The sequence below is a fragment of the Herpailurus yagouaroundi genome, unplaced genomic scaffold (genome assembly GCF_014898765.1).
Source record: "Herpailurus yagouaroundi ecotype Mexico unplaced genomic scaffold, PumYag 160, whole genome shotgun sequence".
In the NCBI taxonomy this organism is placed as follows: domain Eukaryota; kingdom Metazoa; phylum Chordata; class Mammalia; order Carnivora; family Felidae; genus Herpailurus; species Herpailurus yagouaroundi.
In genome coordinates, this window is record NW_024412401.1 from 37,099,307 (window position 1) to 37,119,251 (window position 19,945).

Genomic DNA, 19,945 nt, shown 5'->3' on the forward strand with positions numbered 1-19,945 from the left:
AAAAAAAATTCCTTAAAATATAACAATACAACAAAATTAAAAACAAATCTGAGTATAGTTGACACACAATGTTACATAGTTTCAGGTGAACAACATAGTGATTCAACTTCTTTATACACAGCATAAGCTGTGCTCACAAGTGTAACTACCACCTGTCACCATGCAACACTATTACAACATCACTGACTGTATTCCCTATGCTGTACTTTTTATTCCCATAATTTATTCATCCCATAACTGGAAGCCTGTCTCTCCCACTCTGCTTCACCTGTTTTGGCCGTCTGTCCACCCCCTAGAAGATGATTCTTTTCAGATAATTGAGTCTCCTGAGAGGTTCAGGATTTTGTTGGGTCATGTAACTATTTCAACCCGGGGCACCTGTTGCACAAGGCAGGTGTGTCCCTTGTAATCCATGTGAACGTGGCCCTCATTTTACCGTTTGTCCTTTACATTCTGCCTTTTTCTTTCTCTGAGTAACATTTCAACAGAGATAAAGGAGACTTGAGTGTCACAGAAAAGCCAAGGGCAGGTCCCTGCTGTTCTGAAACAAGAAACAAGCTTTAAAAAAATTTTTTTAATGTTTATTCATTTTTGAGAGAGAGAGAGAGAGAGAGAGAGCATGAGCGGGGGAGGTGCAAAGAGGGACGGAGACACAGAATCCAAAGCAAGCTCCAGGCTCTGAGCTGCCAGCACAGATCCTGACGTGGGGCTCAAACCTGTGAACAGCGAGATCATGACCTGAGCCAAAGAAACACACTTAACCCTGTGCCACCCAGGCTCCCCAGAAACAAGCTTCTTTCTGGTTTGCTAGTTCAAAAATGGGTACACTAGGGGTACCCGGCTGGCTCAGTTGGTAGAGTGGGCGACTCTTGATCTCAGGGTCATGAGTTCAAGCCCCACATTGGGTGTAGAGCTTAGTGGTTATAGTTTCCTAAGTCAGATGGCAGAAATCCTCCTTGGAGGGTTTCATCCCTTGACCTATCCTGTGTGGGCTGTGGCCTTACGATTGCCCCTGGAGACACCTGGGGTGTGATTAGACCAAACACTGCCATAGATCCACTGCTCGTGGAGGAAGCCAAGTTTTTTATATGAGGCTTTTGCCCTTGAGAATCTCATGTTCTCATACATAAGTAAACCCAGCCTGGGGCCACCAGACAGCTCTCCCTTTACCTAAACATTTTCATGTACTTATATAACTTATATTAAAAATATATCATAGAGGAAAGTGCAAACAAGTGTCCATGTCCTTGAATTTTTACAAAGTAAACACTCCCATGCAGCCAGTACTCAGACCAAGAAAAAACATTTCCAGAACTCTAGAGACCTCGTCCACTTCCGCTTGCTTACCCCCGCCTGGTTCAACTGGCTTTTGACCTGTAATATAAATGGGATAATACAAGCATACACTCTTTTGTCTTGCCTCTTTTGCTCAAGTTTTGTTTGTAAGATTTATCCATGTTGCTGTGTTCTTGCAGGTCATTCATTCTCCTACCTGTAATATTCCATGATATGAATATGCCACATTTTATTGTTTTTTTAAAAATGTTATTATTTTTCAAGATTTTATTTTATTTTATTTTTCAACGTTTATTTATTTTCTTTGGGACAGAGAGAGACAGAGCATGAACGGGGGAGGGGCAGAGAGAGAGGGAGACACAGAATCGGAAACAGGCTCCAGGCTCTGAGCCATCAGCCAGAGCCTGACGCGGGGCTTGAACTCACGGACCGCGAGATCGTGACCTGGCTGAAGTCGGACGCTTAACCGACTGCGCCACCCAGGCGCCCCTCAAGATTTTATTTTTAAGTAGTCTCTACACCCAATGTGGGGCTCAGACTCACAATCCTGAGATCAAGAGTTGTGTGTTCTACCAACTGAGCCAGCCAGGCGCCTGTTTTTTTTTTTTTTTAATACGAAATTTATTGTCAGATTGGTTTCCATACAACACCCAGTGCTCGTCCCAACAGGTGCCCTCCTCAGTGCCCATCACCCACTTTCCCCTCCCTCCCACCCCCCATCAACCCTCAGTTTAGTCTCAGTTTTTTTTTTTAAGTGAACTTTTTATTTTTTTTAATTTTTTTTTTCAACGTTTATTTATTTTTGGGACAGAGAGAGACAGAGCATGAACGGGGGAGGGGCAGAGAGAGAGAGGGAGACACAGAATCGGAAACAGACTCCAGGCTCCGAGCCATCAGCCCAGAGCCCGACGCGGGGCTCGAACTCCCGGACCGCGAGATCGTGACCTGGCTGAAGTCGGATGCTTAACCGACTGCGCCACCCAGGCGCCCCTAAGTGAACTTTTTAAAAAGTACTTGGGGCTTGAACTCACGACCCTGAAATCAAAGGGTCACGTGCTGTACCAACTGAGCCAGCCAGGCACCCCAGCACAATGTACTGTTGATGGGCACTTGGGTTATCTCCAGTTTTTGGTTATTACAAACATTAGAAAATGTTGATATGAACATTCTTGAATATGTAGGTCTTTGGGTGAACATATGCACACATTTCTGTTAGGTAAATACCTAGATGTGGAATCATGGAGTCAGGAACTATCTATGTGTTCAGCTTTAGTGGATAGGGCCAGTTTTCTGAAGTGGTTGTACCAGTAATGTCTCAGAGTTCCAATAGCTGCACATTCTCAACCACTGGCTTATCTCTTTTTAAAACTAGGCACTTTGACGGAAGTATGGTGGTATCTCATTGTGTTTAAAAGAAAAAATTTTTTTTAATGTTTATTTATTTTTGACAGAGAGAGAGAGACAGAGACAGAGCATGAGTGCGGGAGAGGCAGAGAGAGAGAGGGAGATACAGAATCGGAAGCAGGCTCCAGGCTCTGAGCTGTCAGCACAGAGCCTGATGTGGGACTCGAACCCACAGACCGTGAGATCATGACCTGAGCTGAAGTCGGATGCTTAACCGACTGAGCCACCCAGGCGCCCCATCATTGTGGTTTTAATTTGAATTTCTATGTTGACTAATGGAGATAACACCTTTTCATATATGCATTGGCCATGTTTTCATTTATTTTTATTTACACAAATAACACACAAATATAACTTTCTTAGATAAAACACATGAATATAAAAATGCATCTGAAGCTAGGAGAACACCTAAAAAGCTAAAATTCCCCTGAAACCAATCCCTTCTCCAGTTTTGAGCACTGGACTTGGAGTCTGGAGACCTGAAGCCCAGCCCTGGTCTGCCAATGGCTTGTGTGGATTTGAACAATTTCCCTTTCTGGGTTTGTCTCCCATCTATACAATTAGAGTGTGTAACTAGATGGTCTCTAAAGACCTCTTTGCTGTCCTGACCACTGTTTGAGTGATTACAAGACACTCCATATGATGGGGATGGCCATTTGCCCCTATATCCATTCTCTCCTTTTTCCTTAGTAACTTAATCCAAGTTTCAGCTGAGCCACCTGGCTGCCCCACTAGACTCTGTTTTCCAGCTTGCCTTACACAACTAGCTGCGACCGTGACTAAGTTCAGACAAGAGCATATGGACAGAAGTGATATGTGCAACTTTTGGGGTGTGCCCTTATAAAGAAGCATCTTGCCCTCCATTCATCTTTCTCCTCTTTCTGCTGACTGGAGAGGAGCTAATGGTGGGAACTGAACTCGCCATCTTTGACCATGAGATGGAAGCCGAGATGTGTTTAGGAGGACGGAACAAGGAGGGCGCCTGGACCCACCACACCGTGTAGCTGACATGGTCTGGACTGCTCAGAGAGAAATATTTTCTTCTTAGCTATCATTACCTTGGCTTTTGTTATGACCACTGAACTTGAATCCTGACTAATACAGAGTAACTGGGGAATGACTTTAAATTGGGTGTCAGGGCAGGGTTTCTGAGGAAGTGACGTGTCAGCCAAGATCTTAACAATAAAAAGGAGACAGCCACACAGATTCTGGGGAAAAGCATTCCAGGCATGGGCGACCACTGCTGAAAAGCTCTGAGACTCCACTAGACTTCTGTGTAATGAGGCATACCTGGTCAGTCATGGTGCCACATCTCCAATGCCATTGTTGATGGTGACTGAATGAAGAGGCTGGTTCATATGACCTGAGTGGGGCCAGTCAGAGAGCTCCAGAGATTTGTCGTGAATGATGGGAGAGGGTCTTTCTTTGGGATTGTAAGTCATAAGGACCATTTAAGGATCCTGTGGCTGTCAAGTGGCAAAAACCCATCTTAGAATAAAGCCAAGCTGAGGCAACCATATAAGAACTATGAAGAGACATAGTTTCTATGAAAGCCTTTAACCCTAGACCCAAGCACACCTGACCTTATTGAAATCCAGTTATAAAAACCAATCATTTACTTTTTTGCTACTGAATTGGATTCTGTCACTTGCAACCATAAGTATCTGGAATATGGGACGCTGGAAGTCACAGGCCCTTATATGTGGAATTGGCACAGTCCATGTAGGCTATGGGGTATGGGGCAGGTCAGGAGTCCTCCTTTCCTAGCTGGGGAATTGTTAGTAAAGTGGTTGGTTGAAATACCTGTTGTTTTTTGGGACCCTCAACCATTTGCCCACTGAAGGTGTAGTTTTAGGGATCGTAGTAGAAAAGTGAGATTGGGGAGCGCCTTGGGTGGCTCAGTCGGCTGAGCGTCCGACTTCAGCTCAGGTCGTGATCTCACGGTTTGTGAGTTCGAGCCCCGTGTCAGGCTCTGTGCTGACAGCTCAGAGCCTGGAGCCTGCTTTGGATTCTGTGTCTCCTCCACTCTCTGCCCCTCCCGTGCTCATGCTCTGTCTCTCAATAATAAACAAACAAAAAAAAGAAGTGAGATTGGTGGAATGTATTGGCTATTTGTTGTGGCCTTTAGGAAGGACCTACAAGAAACAGACAAGCTACCATCTAAGCAGGCACATCAGAGGGAAATAAAGTCAAGTCTCATTAAGAGAGGCTCTGAATGCTCACCAACTGCCTGTGGTGCTTGGAAGTCTGAGAATATGCCTTGCCAATTGTGAAAGCTGAGTTCTCTCTGCACAAGGATAAAATTACGACTAGCAAGAGCAGGGCACATAGCAGGAGACTGGGACTGTGGAGGAACTAGATCCTTCAGGACCACCTAAACCCCTTCAGCTTGCCTGCCTGGCCATTGCCTCTGGAAACAAAACAGTGGGGCTGGAGCAGATACTTAGGTGGCTTCTGATGACAAATCCTGACTTCAGAGGGCACCACTGCACATAGGCCGTGATGCCTGAAGGCAACTCAGCCCTTGGTGTACCCCCTTGAGTAGCATCATGTTAGATCCCTAATTTATCTGTTCACTAGGAGATGGTGGGCACAGTGTTTGTTAAAGGTAGAGGCCTTGGAGTTGAGCTATGTGGGTTCGAATTCTAGTTCTAACCAGGAGTGTTTTCAGTGATGGGGTTTTAGATCCAGTTCTGCTACAACTTGAGTGGCCCTGGGTGAGTCATCAACTCTCTAGGTATAGCTCCCTCACTGCAAACCCAAGCTAAATTTAGGACTCCCCCTCTACCCTCTCTCCCAAGCTTTCCCATCTTAGTAAATGGCCCATCAGCCACCAGGAGCTCAAACCAAGTTTATCCTTCCCAAGAAATCGACCTCCTAAATCCATTCCCCTCTTCACCCCCTCTGTCACCACTCCAGTCCAGGCTACAAAATCTCTCCTCTGCGCTTTGCCAGTGCTGTCAAATGTTTTCATCAAATGCAAAATCAGAGTGCATCGTTCGCCTGCTTAAAATCCTTCAGATGGCTTTCCTTTCGCTTGGAATAGAGTCTGGAAAGGCTTCCATCTTCCTTACACGTGGCTTTTGACCCCCGCATGGCTCGGCCCTGGTCTTTTTGTCCTTCACTGTGCTCCAGCCACACCTGCTTTGTGTTCTAGCTCATTCTAGACATGGAGTTCCTTCTGCCCGGAGTGCTCTTAGCTTGGCTGCTTATCCTTCAGGTCAAGGGTTAAATGTCAGCCTCTCAGGGAAGCATTTTCTGACCCTTCAAACCCAGTCAGGTCCTGGTGACCTTCACAGCGCCCGTCACATCACCGGTGACACATCGACCTCCTGGTTCTCCTCACGGAGACTCATCCTTATTCCGCTTAATGTTTACTTCTGGGCGGGGGGGGGGGGGGTCTGGGACATATGCAGAGTGGTTTGCCTCCTGTGGAGTTTGTACCTAAAGAGCAAGGTCTGTCTCCTGTCTCTCTATGCTGACAAGAACCAGGCCTCATATTAGCTTGGCAATGATGAGTCTGGGATGGTGCTGAAGAACGTTCCCCTTCATACTAATCAGAAATGAGCTCAGGCGCCAGGGGCCAAGGGGCCAGGACATCAGGTCCTTAGTTAGGTCAGCCGCAGCTCTGACTCAACCAGGAGTCAGAGGAGACTGGTCTGTCTACAGGAGCTGCCGGGAGTTCGTAATTGTACTACTTAAAATGGATTGTACTGCTTTAAAGTCTGAATTGAACCTGCTTTGGCCCGAGATTTGGGATTTCTCGTCACTTTGCAGATGGGCAGGAAGACTTGCAAAATGGCCCCTCTATAGCCGGGCCTTAACCTTTCCTAAGAGGAACATTATGCCGTGAGTCTCGGAAGAATGAAAGCACGCATCCAGGCACCCAAGCCAGAAACCCATGAGGGCACCCTTGTTTCCTCTTGTTCCCTAGACTTAAAAAGCTCAGGCAAAATCTGCTAATTCTGCCTGAATTAATGTATCCTGAGTACTTCTACTCCTTCCTGCCTCTGCTGCTACCACCCTGGTCCAGGCCAGTGTCAGTGCTCTCTGGGGTCTACAAGAGCCTCCCAACCAGCCTCTTTCTCACGCTTCCTTTTTTTCATGGCAACAGAATGTGGGAAAGTGGAACACACATAACTCCTGGTTAAGATCCTTCAGATGGCTTTCTATCAAATGCAAAATAAGACCAAGCTTCTTACAAGGCGCAGGGCCTACCTTTCCAACCTCCAGTCCGGTCAATCACCCTCCTCTTCCTCACCCTGCTCCCAGGAGCCCTGCCAAGCTCCTCCCACTGCAGGACCTTTGCACACTTTGTGTCATTCTTGCAGCTTCTGGTGCACTTGCCTCTGTTCTCTGGGAGGATCCCTTCTTGTCCCTTGGCCTCAGGGAGGGCTTCTCGACCACGCTCTTGAGACACACCCATGGTCTGTTATTTTTGGTGTCAGACCCTTTCTTTCCTTCAAAGCGCTTATTACAACTTGTAACTGCTTTGTTTTCTCATTGTTGTCTGTCTCCCTATTATCCCTGCATAGATTTCATACACAGAGACAGGCTGAGGTCTGTCCTGCTATATCCCCAGTACCCGGCACTGTGTCTGGGCACCGAGCCGATGTTCTCAAACATTTTCTCGACAGAAAAGCCTTTTTGGTGGTGGCATCTTGAACAGCCAGGGACTCTCTCTTTGCTTCTGAACTTTGATCTTCAGAAGGCAGCGTTTCTGCTCATGAACAAGTAACTCTTCTCTGGGTATATGGCTCAAAGCAGACGATCTCAGGCAGCCTGGCAACATGGACCCAGGTGGGAAGCACCTTCTGGAGGAATCGTGGCAAATCTCAAGTCTAAACCCGAAGATGTCAATCTAGGCCTCTGTCCCAGGGCCCAGCTATGCTGCCAGAGGCCTCGGGCTTTCCAGAGCTTCTCATGATTCAAGATGCAACCGCCCTCCTCTTTCCCTAATGCTCCAAGCCCCTCTCCTGGGCCCTGCCAAGCCTGTGCCCTTGGCTCCCGGTAGCTTTCAAGATGAAGCCACGCCAGAAGAAGGAGCTGGGGTGGTGGAGGAGGGCCTCAGGGATGACCCAGGGGAGGGGCAGGGAAGCCCGGGATGGCCAGTGAGACTCGAGTGGCGGGATCTGGCATGCTGGCAGAAAGCATGCTGGCAGAAAGCACCTACTAGCATGTGAACAGGAAGAGCGCGCGGGCACAGTTCTAAAGCAGCATTTACTTTGGTTTTCACTTCTGCAAGGCCCCGGGACCTTTTAGAAGTTCTAGTTATGGGGTCTTGTACGCCGTCTCCATCACTCCTCCTTCAGCCACTGCAATAGCTGAGGCGTGTAGTAGGTGATGATGATGTCGGCACCTGTCGGGGAACAGAGGCAGGAAGTGGGGAGAGGCCAGGCATCAGCTCTGGGCACACCTTCCGGGAGATGAGGGCCAAGGGTGGGGGAGGCGACTACCATGAAGAGGCATAGCCCGTGGGTGTCACAACAGGAGACTGAGCCCAGCTCCGGTCAGTTAAGGCTCTGCACACTGTGTAACCCTGGGCAAGTCATTTTCTCTTACTGGGCCTCAGTTTGCCAACGGATAAAATGCACAACGGGAGAAATAAGTAAGTTATAAGTGCCCTTCTGATGCTGTGCACACCAACAAAACCAGTTCCCGTTTACGGAGTGGTGAGCATTTGCTGATTATACATATCATCTCATTTAATCCTCCTGACAGCCATGCATCAGGTACTTTTTATCCCCAGTTTATAGACAAGGACACTGAGGTTCACAGAAGTGGCTTGGCTGAGGTCTCAAAACCAAAATGTAATAGCCAGCTCTGCTGTCTTCACTGTTCCATGTTCTGTTCTGCAATTCCATATCCCCTCCTCACCCTGTGTTTCTTTACATCACTGGTATTTCCAGGCATAAGGCTCTAGGCTGTCTCGTGACTTTATTTCCCTTTCTAGGCAAAGTGCCCATCAGCCCCGTGGCACAGGTCAAAAACCCCCAGCCCGGCCTGTTTACCTGCGCGGCGAAAGGCGGTCATGGCCTCCAGCACAGCAGCCTTGAGATCAAATGCCCCGGCCCGGGCTCCGTGCCACAGCATGGCGAACTCTCCAGAAACGTGGTACACAGCAAGCGGGAGCTCAGGGTGCTGAAGAAAAGCAGCGGTGGGTACATGAATTGAAGTGGAATGGTGGCATGCCTCTAGGAATGTCCTTTCCTCCCTGCTCAACCTGTGAGCATCTGGAGCCCCATCCCCTGTGTCACTGCTGCTGGCAGCCTGGCCCATTCTTCTTCTTCTTCTTCTTTTTTTTTTTAATAATGTTTATATTTTTGTTTGAGAGACAGTGAGGAAGAGGGAAGGAGGGAGGGGCAGAGAGAGAGGGAGAGAATCCCAAGCAGGCTCCGTGCTCAGGGCAGAGCCCGACAAGGGGCTCGATCCCATGACTGCGAGATCACGACCTGAGCCCAAATCAAGAGTCAGACGTTTAACCAACTGAGCCACCCAGGTGCCCCTAGCCTGGCCCCTTCTCAAACTGTGAAAGCATAGCTGCTCAAAGGCCCCTGTGAGCCCCGGGGCCGATGCCCGTGGGGGTTCCAAGGCATGGATGTGGTGGAAGGACTCCTATTCAGGGGCCGACTGCTCTGAACTCAGAGTCTGCAGTCTCCCAGTCTGAGGTCCCAGAGTCTGTGGACAAACTCGCTCATTTCCCTGAGCCTCTCTCTGCTGGTCTCTGCTCCGTCTGCTCACCTTGTCCTTCACCTCTCGCACGATGTCCAGGTAGGGCATTCCTGGCTTTACCATGAGCACGTCGGCTCCTTCCCGCACATCCCGCGCCTGCGGGATGAAGTACTGTGTGGGTAGTGCCCGGGAGGCGAGCTGGGAGGGGGACGGGCCAGGTGGGGCTCGAGGTCTGGTCACTCACCACGGCTCGGAGGGCCAGGCCCCGTGCTCCTGGCGGCAGCTGGTAGCAGCGGCGATCGCCAAAAGCTGGGCTTGACTGGGCCGCGTCCCTGGGAAGCAGAGGCATCAGGGTGGGCGCCAGCTCTAGGCTGATGGGTCAGGGGTTTGAGAACGGGCCCCTGCCAATCCCCACTTACCGGAAAGGTCCATAGAAACAGGATGCAAATTTGGCGCTATAGCTCATCACTGATACCTACAGGGAGAAAGTGGGGGTCAGGGTTCAGGCAGCTCTTTCCAGATGTGTCAGGGTGAAGTGACAGGGAGAGAAAGGATGTAGGCTGGGAAGCAGAGTGCCCGCGGTCTAGTCCCATTAAAGCTCTGGGCCTTGGTTTCCCCGTGTGAGGTGCAGAGGTTGAGATGGATCCCAAAGGCCTCGTCCAGTGCTGTTTTCACTTCTGTGATTCTTTTTTTTTTAAGTTTTTTAATTCATTTTATTTTTGAGAGAAAGAGAGAGAGAGTGTGTGTGTGTGGGAGGGACAGAGAGAGAGAGAGAGAGAGAGAGAGAGAGAGAATTCCAAGCAGGCTCCACGGTGTCAGCACAAGGCCTGACATGGGGCTTGAACCCACGAACCGTGAGATCATGATCTGAGCCGAAATCAAGAGTCGGACGCCTGACTGAGCCACCCAGGTGCCTCTCACTTCGGTGATTCTTAGCACATGTGGGGACAGGGCTGGTCCAGGCTGTCTCCTTGCCCTCCCCACACCCGTTGCCACACTCCCCACCCTACCCTGTTGCCAAGTCCATGTGCCATCAGGGCCTCCTTGATGGCTTCCACACGTCCGTCCATCATGTCCGATGGGGCTACCACCTGACATCCTGAGGGGCAGAGGGTGGCCTTGAGAACTCCGGGACCCCTGTATCCACTCTGCCACCTCCCTGACCCGGAGCTGCTCATCTCTGCCGGAGGCTCACTCACCTGCCTTGGCATAGGCGAGTGCTACTTCTGCCAGCCGCTGGCGGCTCTCCTCGGCCTGGAATGTGCCGTTCTTGCCCAGGAGCCCTGCAGGACAGATGGCTGGGTTTGGGGGAGCGTCTAGGTCCCCGGCCTATCCCACCTGCAGGAGGTCTCGGGCAGCAGGACTTGGGGAGGCGGGGGAAGCTCACCACAGTGACCGTGAGAGGTGTAGGGACACAAGCAGACATCACAGGCCACCAGGAGGCTGGGGAACGTCTTGCGCAACAAACGGATCGCCTCGACGGCTGGGGAGTCCTCAGAGTCGGCTGCAGAGCCCCGTTCGTCCTAGTGGCCGGGGAAGGACAAAGCGGTAAGTCTGTGACCTGAAGCCCTCCGGAGGCAGGACGGCCAGACCTCACGGACCACCCGGCTCCCTGCGTAGGGACGCAGTAAGGACTGTCTCCATTTTGCACAGGGCACTTGACCTACCCGGTCAGGGTGTCACAGCCCTACTAGGCTTCCTGTCCCTCCATGGGTGCGGTCATTAGACAGGGGCAGTGTCCACTCACCCAGGCCCCAGGGCCAGCACGTGGCGGTAATGAGAGTGTGGTCAGCGTGGAACCTCAGCTCACCCTCACGCCTCCCTCCCTTGCCCTCCCCTCCAACTCTGCTTCTGGTTCTCCACCTTAGGGACTCTGCTGGGGACTCCAAAGACCAGGACGCAGCGCAGGCCCTCTTCCACCAGGGGCTTCAGCATCTCTTCCAGCCGGTTCACACCATATCTGCATGGGGGTGGGGCGGAGGGCCCGAAATGAGGTAGGTCCCAGGCAAGGGGTCCCCTCACCTGTCTGTTAAGAGCCAAGTTGCACACGGCACCAGGATGGCTCAAGCCCCACAACACAGGGAGGGGTAGGAATGCACCCACCAAACAGATGGGAAAACAGAGACCTGCAGAAACAGAGCTATGGAATTTAGCTCTGGAAGGCCCCTCCAAGGTTCCCGCTGAACTCCCATTTGCAGTCCAGCTCCCCCTGCAATAGACTCTGCTATGACATCTCTGGTGATGAATGGATTGCTCGTCCCTTTATGAGGCTGCCTCTTGTGTTGTGGAGCAACTCTGTCCCTGAGAAAACCCTTCTCTCTACTGGGCTGGGGAGCTTCTCCAGATCTATCTCTTGGGTCTGCTTCCTGGCACCTCCACCTGGGAAATCTCTCCCTCCATCCTCCCCTGGCCCTCCCCACCATGTCCCCTACCTGGCCACTCCCGGGAGGCTGTCGATGGGCTGTACGTCATCAGGAACGTCCCTGCAAGAGCGGGGAGGGGTGGGCTATGGACTGGTGGCTGTGGGAAGGGCCAGTGGCGAGGGTGTGACCGGGAGGGATGGCTGGGGAGATGGGAAGGAGTAGAGAAGCGGGGACGGTGGGAGGAGGCTGGGGTCCAGTGTCTGGTTCCCTGCCTGGCCAAGCCCAGGGCCTGAAATAGTAACAGGAACGACAAAAGAGTGACAGTGACAACAGAAGCGACTGGACTAAAAGAACAGTAATCACAGGAAGGAGTCAAATAGCTAAGAACTTGGACTCTAAAGTCAGCAGGCCCTCGCCGGCCCTCCCAGCCATTTACTGGCTGGGTGACCTTGGCCAACTTGTACCATCTCTCTTTGAGGCCAGGCCCTCCATCTGTATTTGGGTGGATTCGTTCATTCATTCAACAAATATCGAGCACTTATTATGTGCCAGGTACTGTTTACTCTCTGGAGATACAAACTGAACAAAACAGACACAAATCCCTGCCCTTGTGGAGATGACACTCTAGGGAATAATAGCCATACCTTCTTCACACAAATACTGTCAGGACTGAATGAGGGAATACATGTAGGTGCTTAGCATAGTACCCGGTACACAGTAAGCACTCAATAAATGTCAGCCATTGCTATTACTAATAATCACGGCTGCCACCTCTTACATGTACATAGCTCTTTACAAATCTACAGAATGCCTTCTCAGCTTCTGTCTTATTGCAAAAGGATGCAACAAGGCCCGATGTTATTATTCAGGATGGCAGGCCGGGGTTATTATTCTTATTTTCCAAATGGGGAAGACTGAGTTCTTTCAAGGTTTGTTTGGTTCCTAAAACTTGTCCTTAACCCACTCTCAACCTCTCTCTCTTTTTCACACACACACACACACACACACATACACACATACACACACACACACTCACACACTCTCTCTCTCTCTCTCTCTCTCAAACACACAGACACACACACACACACACACACACACACACAGATCAGAGACCTGGACCATTCCTGGGACTCACGTGACAAAGATGGGGTAGATGAGGTTGGAGGCGCTGAGGGTGGCGGTGGCCGTCTGCCAGGCGCGAAGCAGCGGGTGGAAGTAGCCGCTGTGCAGAACGGACTGGGGCTGCATGGTGGGCAGAGCAACAGGCAGCCAGCTGGTTGAAACCGAGGGCTCCCGAGGTGTCTGCTGTGCCCTCAGCTCTGTGTACAGCTCTGGGGGACAAGAGGAGGCACATGAGACATGGACCCTGTCTCCAGGAGATGGCTACCCCCCCCACCCTCCCCCCCGCCGCCCAAGCTCTTCCAGATTCCTGCCTCCGCTGCTTTCTGGCCAGTGCACCTCCGATGTGGTTCACCAAGGCCGGTCTACGACGAGGTAAGTAGAGAAAGAGAGGTAGGTCCTTTGGACACTCTCCTGGCTACTGGAACCTAATAACATAAGATTTGGACTTGTGTTTTATAGGATCTCTCTCTTTTTCTCAAATAACATTTCTCCAGCAATTCAATTTTATTTTATTGTATGTTATCCAAGGAAATCAATCTGTGATGGATTAGAAATAAGGATGAGAAGGGGCGCCTGGGTGGCTCAGTCGGTTAAGCGGCCGACTTCGGCTCAGGTCATGATCTCTCGGTCTGTGAGTTCGAGCCCCGCGTCGGGCTCTGTGCTGACAGCTCAGAGCCTGGAGCCTGTTTCAGATTCTGTGTCTCCCTCTCTCTGACCCTCCCCCGTTCATGCTCTGTCTCTCTCTGTGTCAAAAATAAATAAACGTTAAAAAAAATTAAAAAAAAAAAAAGAAATTAGGATGAGAAGCACTGATATAGCCAACATTTAAACTTTGTTTATTCCATGAAAAATGTTCATGTGCTTGGCAGAAATTTTAGATAAGCAAAAAGAGAAAAATCTCCTGTAATTCTACCTCTAGAGAAAAGCACCATTAACACCTCGGTAAGGAGACTTCTGGCCAGGCGACTTCTGGCCTGGCGCAACACACACTAAGAGGATTAAATAGCACCTGACAGACAGACAGACTGGTAGACAGAACTCCTGTAGAGTGGCCATGGAAGCTGTCTTTTCCAGCCTCATAGCCTCCTGCTGCTCCCCAAGCACAAGCCACACTTGGCCTTGGCCACTTTCTGGAAGGTTTCTGTCCCCTTTACCTAGAAGGTTTGTGCTCTCTCCACAACCTCCTCGCCCCCAAATCCTACCAGGTGTCCCTTCTTCCCTCTCCCACTAAGCCTCTCTTGCCCAGATCCTAATCTCTCTTATGTAACAGCTCTTTGTGGATCTAACTTATGTCATTCTAGTAGACAGTGCTTCTGCAGGGCATGGTCCACAGTGAGTTCACTTCTGCCCTCCTCCCCACCCCCCAGCACTCTGCCACACAGTAAATGTTTAACTGCATGAAGTATAAGACAATATGCCCTAATGCCAAGTAAGTGGTGTAAGACAGAAGGAAGCTGGGGCATTACCATTCATTTCTTGAGCACCTACAACATGCCAGGCCACGCTGGGCACTTGTACACATGATTTCTCATCAAGGTGGCACTATAGTCCAGGTGGTAGGGTGGATGGAGTACCTCTCAGAGAGGAACCACCACAAGCGTACCAGGAGTTCCAATGTGAGTTTGGAGGTTGGAAGAAGCTCGTTGGAGGAAGACAGGGGCTTAAATTTGGATGTTTCGGGATGAGTGGGTTCAGCTTGGCAGAGGGAAAGGGGCGAATGTTCCCTCAGGAAGGGAAGTGAGGGGCAAAGGTGGGGAAGGAGGAAAGGCTGTTCTGAGGGCTGAGAAGACAATTGAAGATGTATGTCCTAGGGAGGGGACAAAGGGAGGCCAGACTGAGGACAGGGAAGATGGGGGAGGGGAGGGAGGTGGAGGTGGGGAGGTGGGAGTAGCCTAGTCAGAGCCTGGCTTTAGGAAGATAACTCTTGCAGGCTGAGAAGAGGAGCACAGAGACTGTGGGGGTAGATGGGAGGAAAAGGAAGGGCCACCGTAAGGCAGCCAAGAGTCCGTCTCTTGGGACGGATGCTCTGAGCTTCCGTGACCCAGATGGCAATGGAGACAGGGACAAGGCAGGAAGAGGGTGGTGGGGAGCTGAGTTTTTGGAGGTGCCTGGGACAATACTCAGTAGCCAAGTGGGGGCGGGGGGAAGAGCCACCAGTCTCTCCTTGTATGAATGGGACCTCAAGGCCCAGGGAAGGGCAAGGACTTACCCAAGGTTACACTTAGCAAGTTAAGAGGCTAAAACAGTAGGGCTAGAAATCTGGTGTCAATTCCTAGGTGGAGAATGGGGGATGGGGGTCCTTGAGTACGCTGATAATGCCTTTCTCTCAGGTCCTTTTAGCCCCCCTCCCAACCAGCTCAGGGGCCCATTTTATCCAATTCTCCTCCTTGGCAGGGCTGGGGTTATCAGGAGCCACACAAGGACCCGCCCTACTACCACACCCCTTGGCCAACCACATCATTGGACACAGAGGCGAGTCAGGTCTCCCCAGTGATGTCCTAGCCCCTAAATGAGCAATCAGTCATTCAGCAGATGCAAAGTCCTAAGTGCCCATTTTGTGCAAGACTTTGCTGTCAGGTCTGCTAGGGGTTAGCTCAGCTCAGAAAGGTTAAGTCCTCTGCCTAAGACCACGCAGCTGGTTAGTAATGGGCCAGAATTTGAATCTGTTTTAGACAGTGAGTATAGGGTTTTATCTACCATACCCATAAACACTTGATAAACACTTGATTCAACAGGCATCTCTCTGCCTGTACTACCTTTGCCTTGTGGGTGGGAGAGATGGATAGGCAAGAGAAAAGATACTGAGTGTACGTTATGTGCTGGGCACTGGACCAGGTACCTTTACATGTATCTCATCTAACCGCAGTGGTCCTTCCAACTTTTAGTGATAAGGAAACGGAGGCTCGGAGAGGTTAAGTGACTTGTTTGGAGCCCAGTCAGATTTTGAACGTGCCTCTGATTCACCTCCTAGAGAACAACCTTTGTAGCAGGACCCTGTCTTCTGGAATCCAAAGCTGCATTCCACTGACCTCAACTCCCCATCTACTTTAGAAGGCTGGGCCAGCAAATGCCTTCTGCTTATCAGAAGCAGCACAGCAGGCCAGCCAAGGTGCTTTGCAGCCCAAATTTTACCACAAGGAGGCTGGGAGGTTGGGGGCGGGGGCAAGGGTGAGAGGGTTGAGGGGGAGTCCTCACTAGGGCACAACCATTTGTGTCTGTTTCTTCTTCCTTTTTTTTTTTTTTTTAATGTTTATTCATTTTGAGAGAGAGAGCAAGAGAGAGCAAGAGAGAGCGAGAGTGCACACGGGCGTGAGCTGGGGAGGGGCAGAGAGAGAGAATCCTACACAGGCTCCATGCTGACAGCACAGAGCCCAACACGGGGCTCGATCTCACGAACTGTGAGATCACGACCTGAGCCAAAATCAGGAGTCGGCCGCTTAACCATCTGAGCCACCAAGGTACCCCTGCATCTGTTTCTTTAATTTTAGGATTAGGGAGAGATTTGATTTGAGAAACGGGTGTCAGTGCTGAGAAAATTAGAAAGTTGAGAATCACCAATCCTGTCCATTTCTTACATTCTGATGTGGAAAACGAGGTGCAGAGAGGTGACAGGCCTTGTTTGACATCACACAGTGAGTCAGGTACGGAGCCGGGCTTGACCATGAGTCTCCAGCCTTCTAGTCCAGTGCCCTGTCACCTACACCACACACTGTCATTCTGTTACAACAGGCACTTAATTACTAAATATTTGTGGAATAGAAAAACAGCCTCTAAGCCAGAGTTGCCTGTTTGCAGACCCAAATCCATGCCAAGGTTTTGCTTTGCAAAAAGTCCCTCAAGACTGGGAGATTTCCACACATTTGGGAGGGCACTTCTTCCAAATCAAGGGACCTGCAAGCCACAGCTTAAATCCTGTGACACCTCAAAGACAATGGCAAGTCACCGTGGGACTCACCACGGGACCACCTATGCTCACCCACATTAGAGCAGGTTAGCTTAGCTGGAAGGCAGCAGCACAGGGTGGTGTAGAGAGAACCTTGTTTCAGGGTCATAGAGGCCCAGGTCTGATCTGTGCTGTGTGGGTGACTTCAGGGAAGGTTGCTGGCCTTTCAGGGCCTTCATTTCATAATCTATAAAATGGGAATGATACTACCAAACCTGCAAAGCTGCGGAAATTAGATTAGAGATAGTTAGGAGGTACGTGCCTGGCACCAGGTAGCAGCACAGTAAACGTGTAGCTACTTTTATCATCATTCGGAGCAGAACTGAACTGGAAGGAGATCTGGAGTGAGCCCAGCAGTGCCTTCCCCACCACACCCAGAAGGGAGAACTTGCACTCAAACCTGTGTGGCTGCAGGGTCTTCTGAGATACCACACAGACGCTACCGTAGAGGGTGGACTAGATGTTAATCTATGGGAGGCACCTGTGTCTCCAGGAGCCAAGGATGGCTTTGTGCAAGAGGTAGTTCTGCAGACTGATTATGAAGGTACTTCCTTCCTTAAGTCACTAAGTTGGGACCTGAGAGCTGCCAGAATGGGGGTGAGGGGGTGGGTCAGAAGGAGCTGCAAGGCCTGAACTTCCCATGTTTCGCTCTGCTGAGGATTTCAGAGGCTGTGCTCTTGGCGCAGAGGGTGGGGAACTGCTGCCAGCTCTGGCAGGCTCTGCCACTAGTTGGGGAGGAGGCAGTCAGGAGGGCCAACTAAGTAGAAGGTGGCCAGGGCTGAGAAATCCAAAGCCCCAGAAGGGCCCAGGACAGCAGCTGTCAGGCAGTTCTGAAAAGGGACCAACTAACCAGCATTTCCTGAATATCTACCCTGAGCCATCCCAGTGCTGGATACAGGGATTAAAGAGAAGCGGAGACCGAGGCCTTGACCTAGGGCTTTGAAGAGCCCAGCCTCTTCTGGGCTTAGCCATTTGGAGCTACAACGAGAATCGGCCAGTTCCACAGACTCCTAGAATATCTTGGCTAAGAGGCTCCTTAAAGCTTGTTGATTACATCATCAAAATAATGGTGAACTGGGCTCAGAGAATGGCAGACACTGGCTCAAGATCTCGCAAGGGGTCAGTGGCAGATCTGGGCCTAGAATCCAGGTCTCCAGCAGCCCAGTTCTCAGTGCCGACCATTAGCCCTTGCTACTTTAAGTATAGATTTCAAAGCTGCTTACCAGCAGAGTTGGGCTTGTGGAGAACTCTGAATGAAATAGGGGGGTATAAGGAAGGAGGCAGAACGTTGACTCTGGACTTGGCTACAGCTGACAGCCTGATGGTTAAGCGTGTGGGATTTGGAGACAGTAGACATGGGTTCAAATCCTGGTTCTGTCACTTTTCAGCTGTGCGATCTCAGTTTCGTATCTGGCAAATGGGGACCTGAACCGACCTCAACGGGCTGTTGTAGCCTTAATGGGCCAATGGATGTGACTTATGTATAAATCTAACACAAAGCGACTGTTACTGTCTCCACTTCCCTCCTCCTCCTCCCCCACCCCCCCCAAATCCTTCAAGGCACCTCAGGCTCTGCACTGATAGAGAACTCACCAAGGGTCTCCAAGGGAGTGGACCCCAGAGAGGAGATGCAGAGCCCGGAGCCGGGCCCCCAATGGCTACATCCCCGCGGAGACCCCAATCCTGGGTGCAGCAAGGCAATCTAAACAAGGGCCCCACAAGGACTCTGCCCCCGGCTGCACCGCCAGCGCTTTACGCGCACGGCACATTTGGGTCTGGGGACAAGGGACTCTTGGTGCCACAGCCTCCACCTCCAAGTCCGCCGTCTCCCCGAGTCCGGCCCCCACTCACCTGGCTCCTCAAGGGCTCAGAGCTGCCGCTCCCGCCACCGCCGTAGCTCTTTTTAGTCTCCCGGGGCCCACGTGGGGGCGGGGCAGCTCACCCGGAAGCATCTCCCCCCTTGCAGCCCGCCCCAATCAGCGTTAAGGCCACGCCCCCTACGGGCACTGGGCTGGCGGGCTGGTCAGCTCCGGCCTCGGCCCCGCCCACACTCATCGAGGCCTGGCCAATCAGGTGTGCGAAAGGGCAGGAGGGCCCTCGTTTCCCTCCCCCCCTCCTCCTTGCTCCTTACTTGGGGCCGGAGCTTGGGTAGCGGAAGGATAGTGGGGTCCTATGTGGGGGCGCAGAGGGGGTGCAGTAGGGGTCCCTGAGAGTCGGGCTCCGATGCGGTTACAGCCCTGAGGTTCTCTTTACAGTTTTCCTTTTCCCAGTCTAGTGCATACTTGGCGCTGGTTAATCGTTGAAAGAATAATTGGATGTCAAGGACATTAAAACAACACCTTAATACCGAAAACAATAGCTACGTCCATTATTGCAGACTGAGTGTTTTAAAGCTGTTGAGTTCAGCACCAGGCGGCCTTCCAGGTTTTCAGAGGAAAATTTGTTCCAGTGTAATTACTCAGAGCCTGCTCTGTGCCATGCATGGATTGAGAGACGTGATGTGAAAAGACATGGGCACTCCGGAAAAGCTCTAAGTCTGATAGGGGCATCAGGCCAGTCTAGGATGGGTACAATGCGACATTTGACCAAAGGTCTGTGCGCGGTTTGGGCAGAATATGTGCAGGGGCAGGAGGGAACCAATGAGGCTTATGGGGCTTGGGTGAACTGGTAGGATTTGGGTGGATGAAGTAGGGGTGGAGATCAATACTCTAGCAAAGGAATGCCCTTACCAAGGTGCACTAGGAATTATAGAAAAGCTGACTTTGACTTGTAGAGGAGGCCAGTGAGTTGGTTGTATTACACTTACTCTCACTCTCAGATTTTATTTCTCAAAATTGGTACCCGGAACCCGTTTTATACCTCTTTACATTCCAAGTTAAATAGGCAGAGAGGCTTACTGCTAGGGAAATATGAGACCTGTGTAGCTTCCAGCTACTAGAGTTCTGATCTGTGGTCAAATAAGGGAGGTGGGACAATGAGGTCATATTTTTTGTGCATTTAAGAGTCAGGGACACGGGGTGCCTGGGTGGCTTAGTCAGTTGAGCGGCCGGCTTCGGCTCAGGTCATGATTTCACGGTCCGTGAGTTCGAGCCTTGTGTCGGGCTCTGTGCTGACAGCTCAGAGCCTGGAGCCTGTTTCCGATTCT

General features: G+C 50.9%; 1 protein-coding gene across 3 annotated transcripts; it reads right to left on the minus strand.

The window, feature by feature from the left end:
* Positions 1 to 7,901: 7,901 nt before the first annotated feature.
* On the minus strand, positions 7,902 to 18,769 carry ALAD (aminolevulinate dehydratase). Of its 3 annotated transcripts, none has more exons than XM_040482026.1 (13): positions 18,652 to 18,769; positions 13,194 to 13,282; positions 12,871 to 13,066; positions 11,805 to 11,855; positions 11,236 to 11,332; positions 10,760 to 10,895; positions 10,572 to 10,655; positions 10,383 to 10,471; positions 9,792 to 9,847; positions 9,617 to 9,704; positions 9,442 to 9,528; positions 8,712 to 8,841; positions 7,902 to 8,059 (listed from the first exon to the last, which is right to left on the minus strand). In XM_040482026.1, the coding sequence occupies exons 3-13, from the start codon at positions 12,981 to 12,983 to the stop codon at positions 7,998 to 8,000; spliced, it is 993 nt and encodes a 330-aa protein (XP_040337960.1). In that variant the 5' UTR covers positions 12,984 to 13,066; positions 13,194 to 13,282; positions 18,652 to 18,769; the 3' UTR covers positions 7,902 to 7,997. The 3 variants fall into 3 exon arrangements, with proteins under 3 accessions (XP_040337960.1, XP_040337959.1, XP_040337961.1); XM_040482025.1 differs by having other exon boundaries at positions 13,169 to 13,282; XM_040482027.1 differs by lacking the exon at positions 13,194 to 13,282 and having other exon boundaries at positions 18,652 to 18,765.
* Positions 18,770 to 19,945: the final 1,176 nt, after the last annotated feature.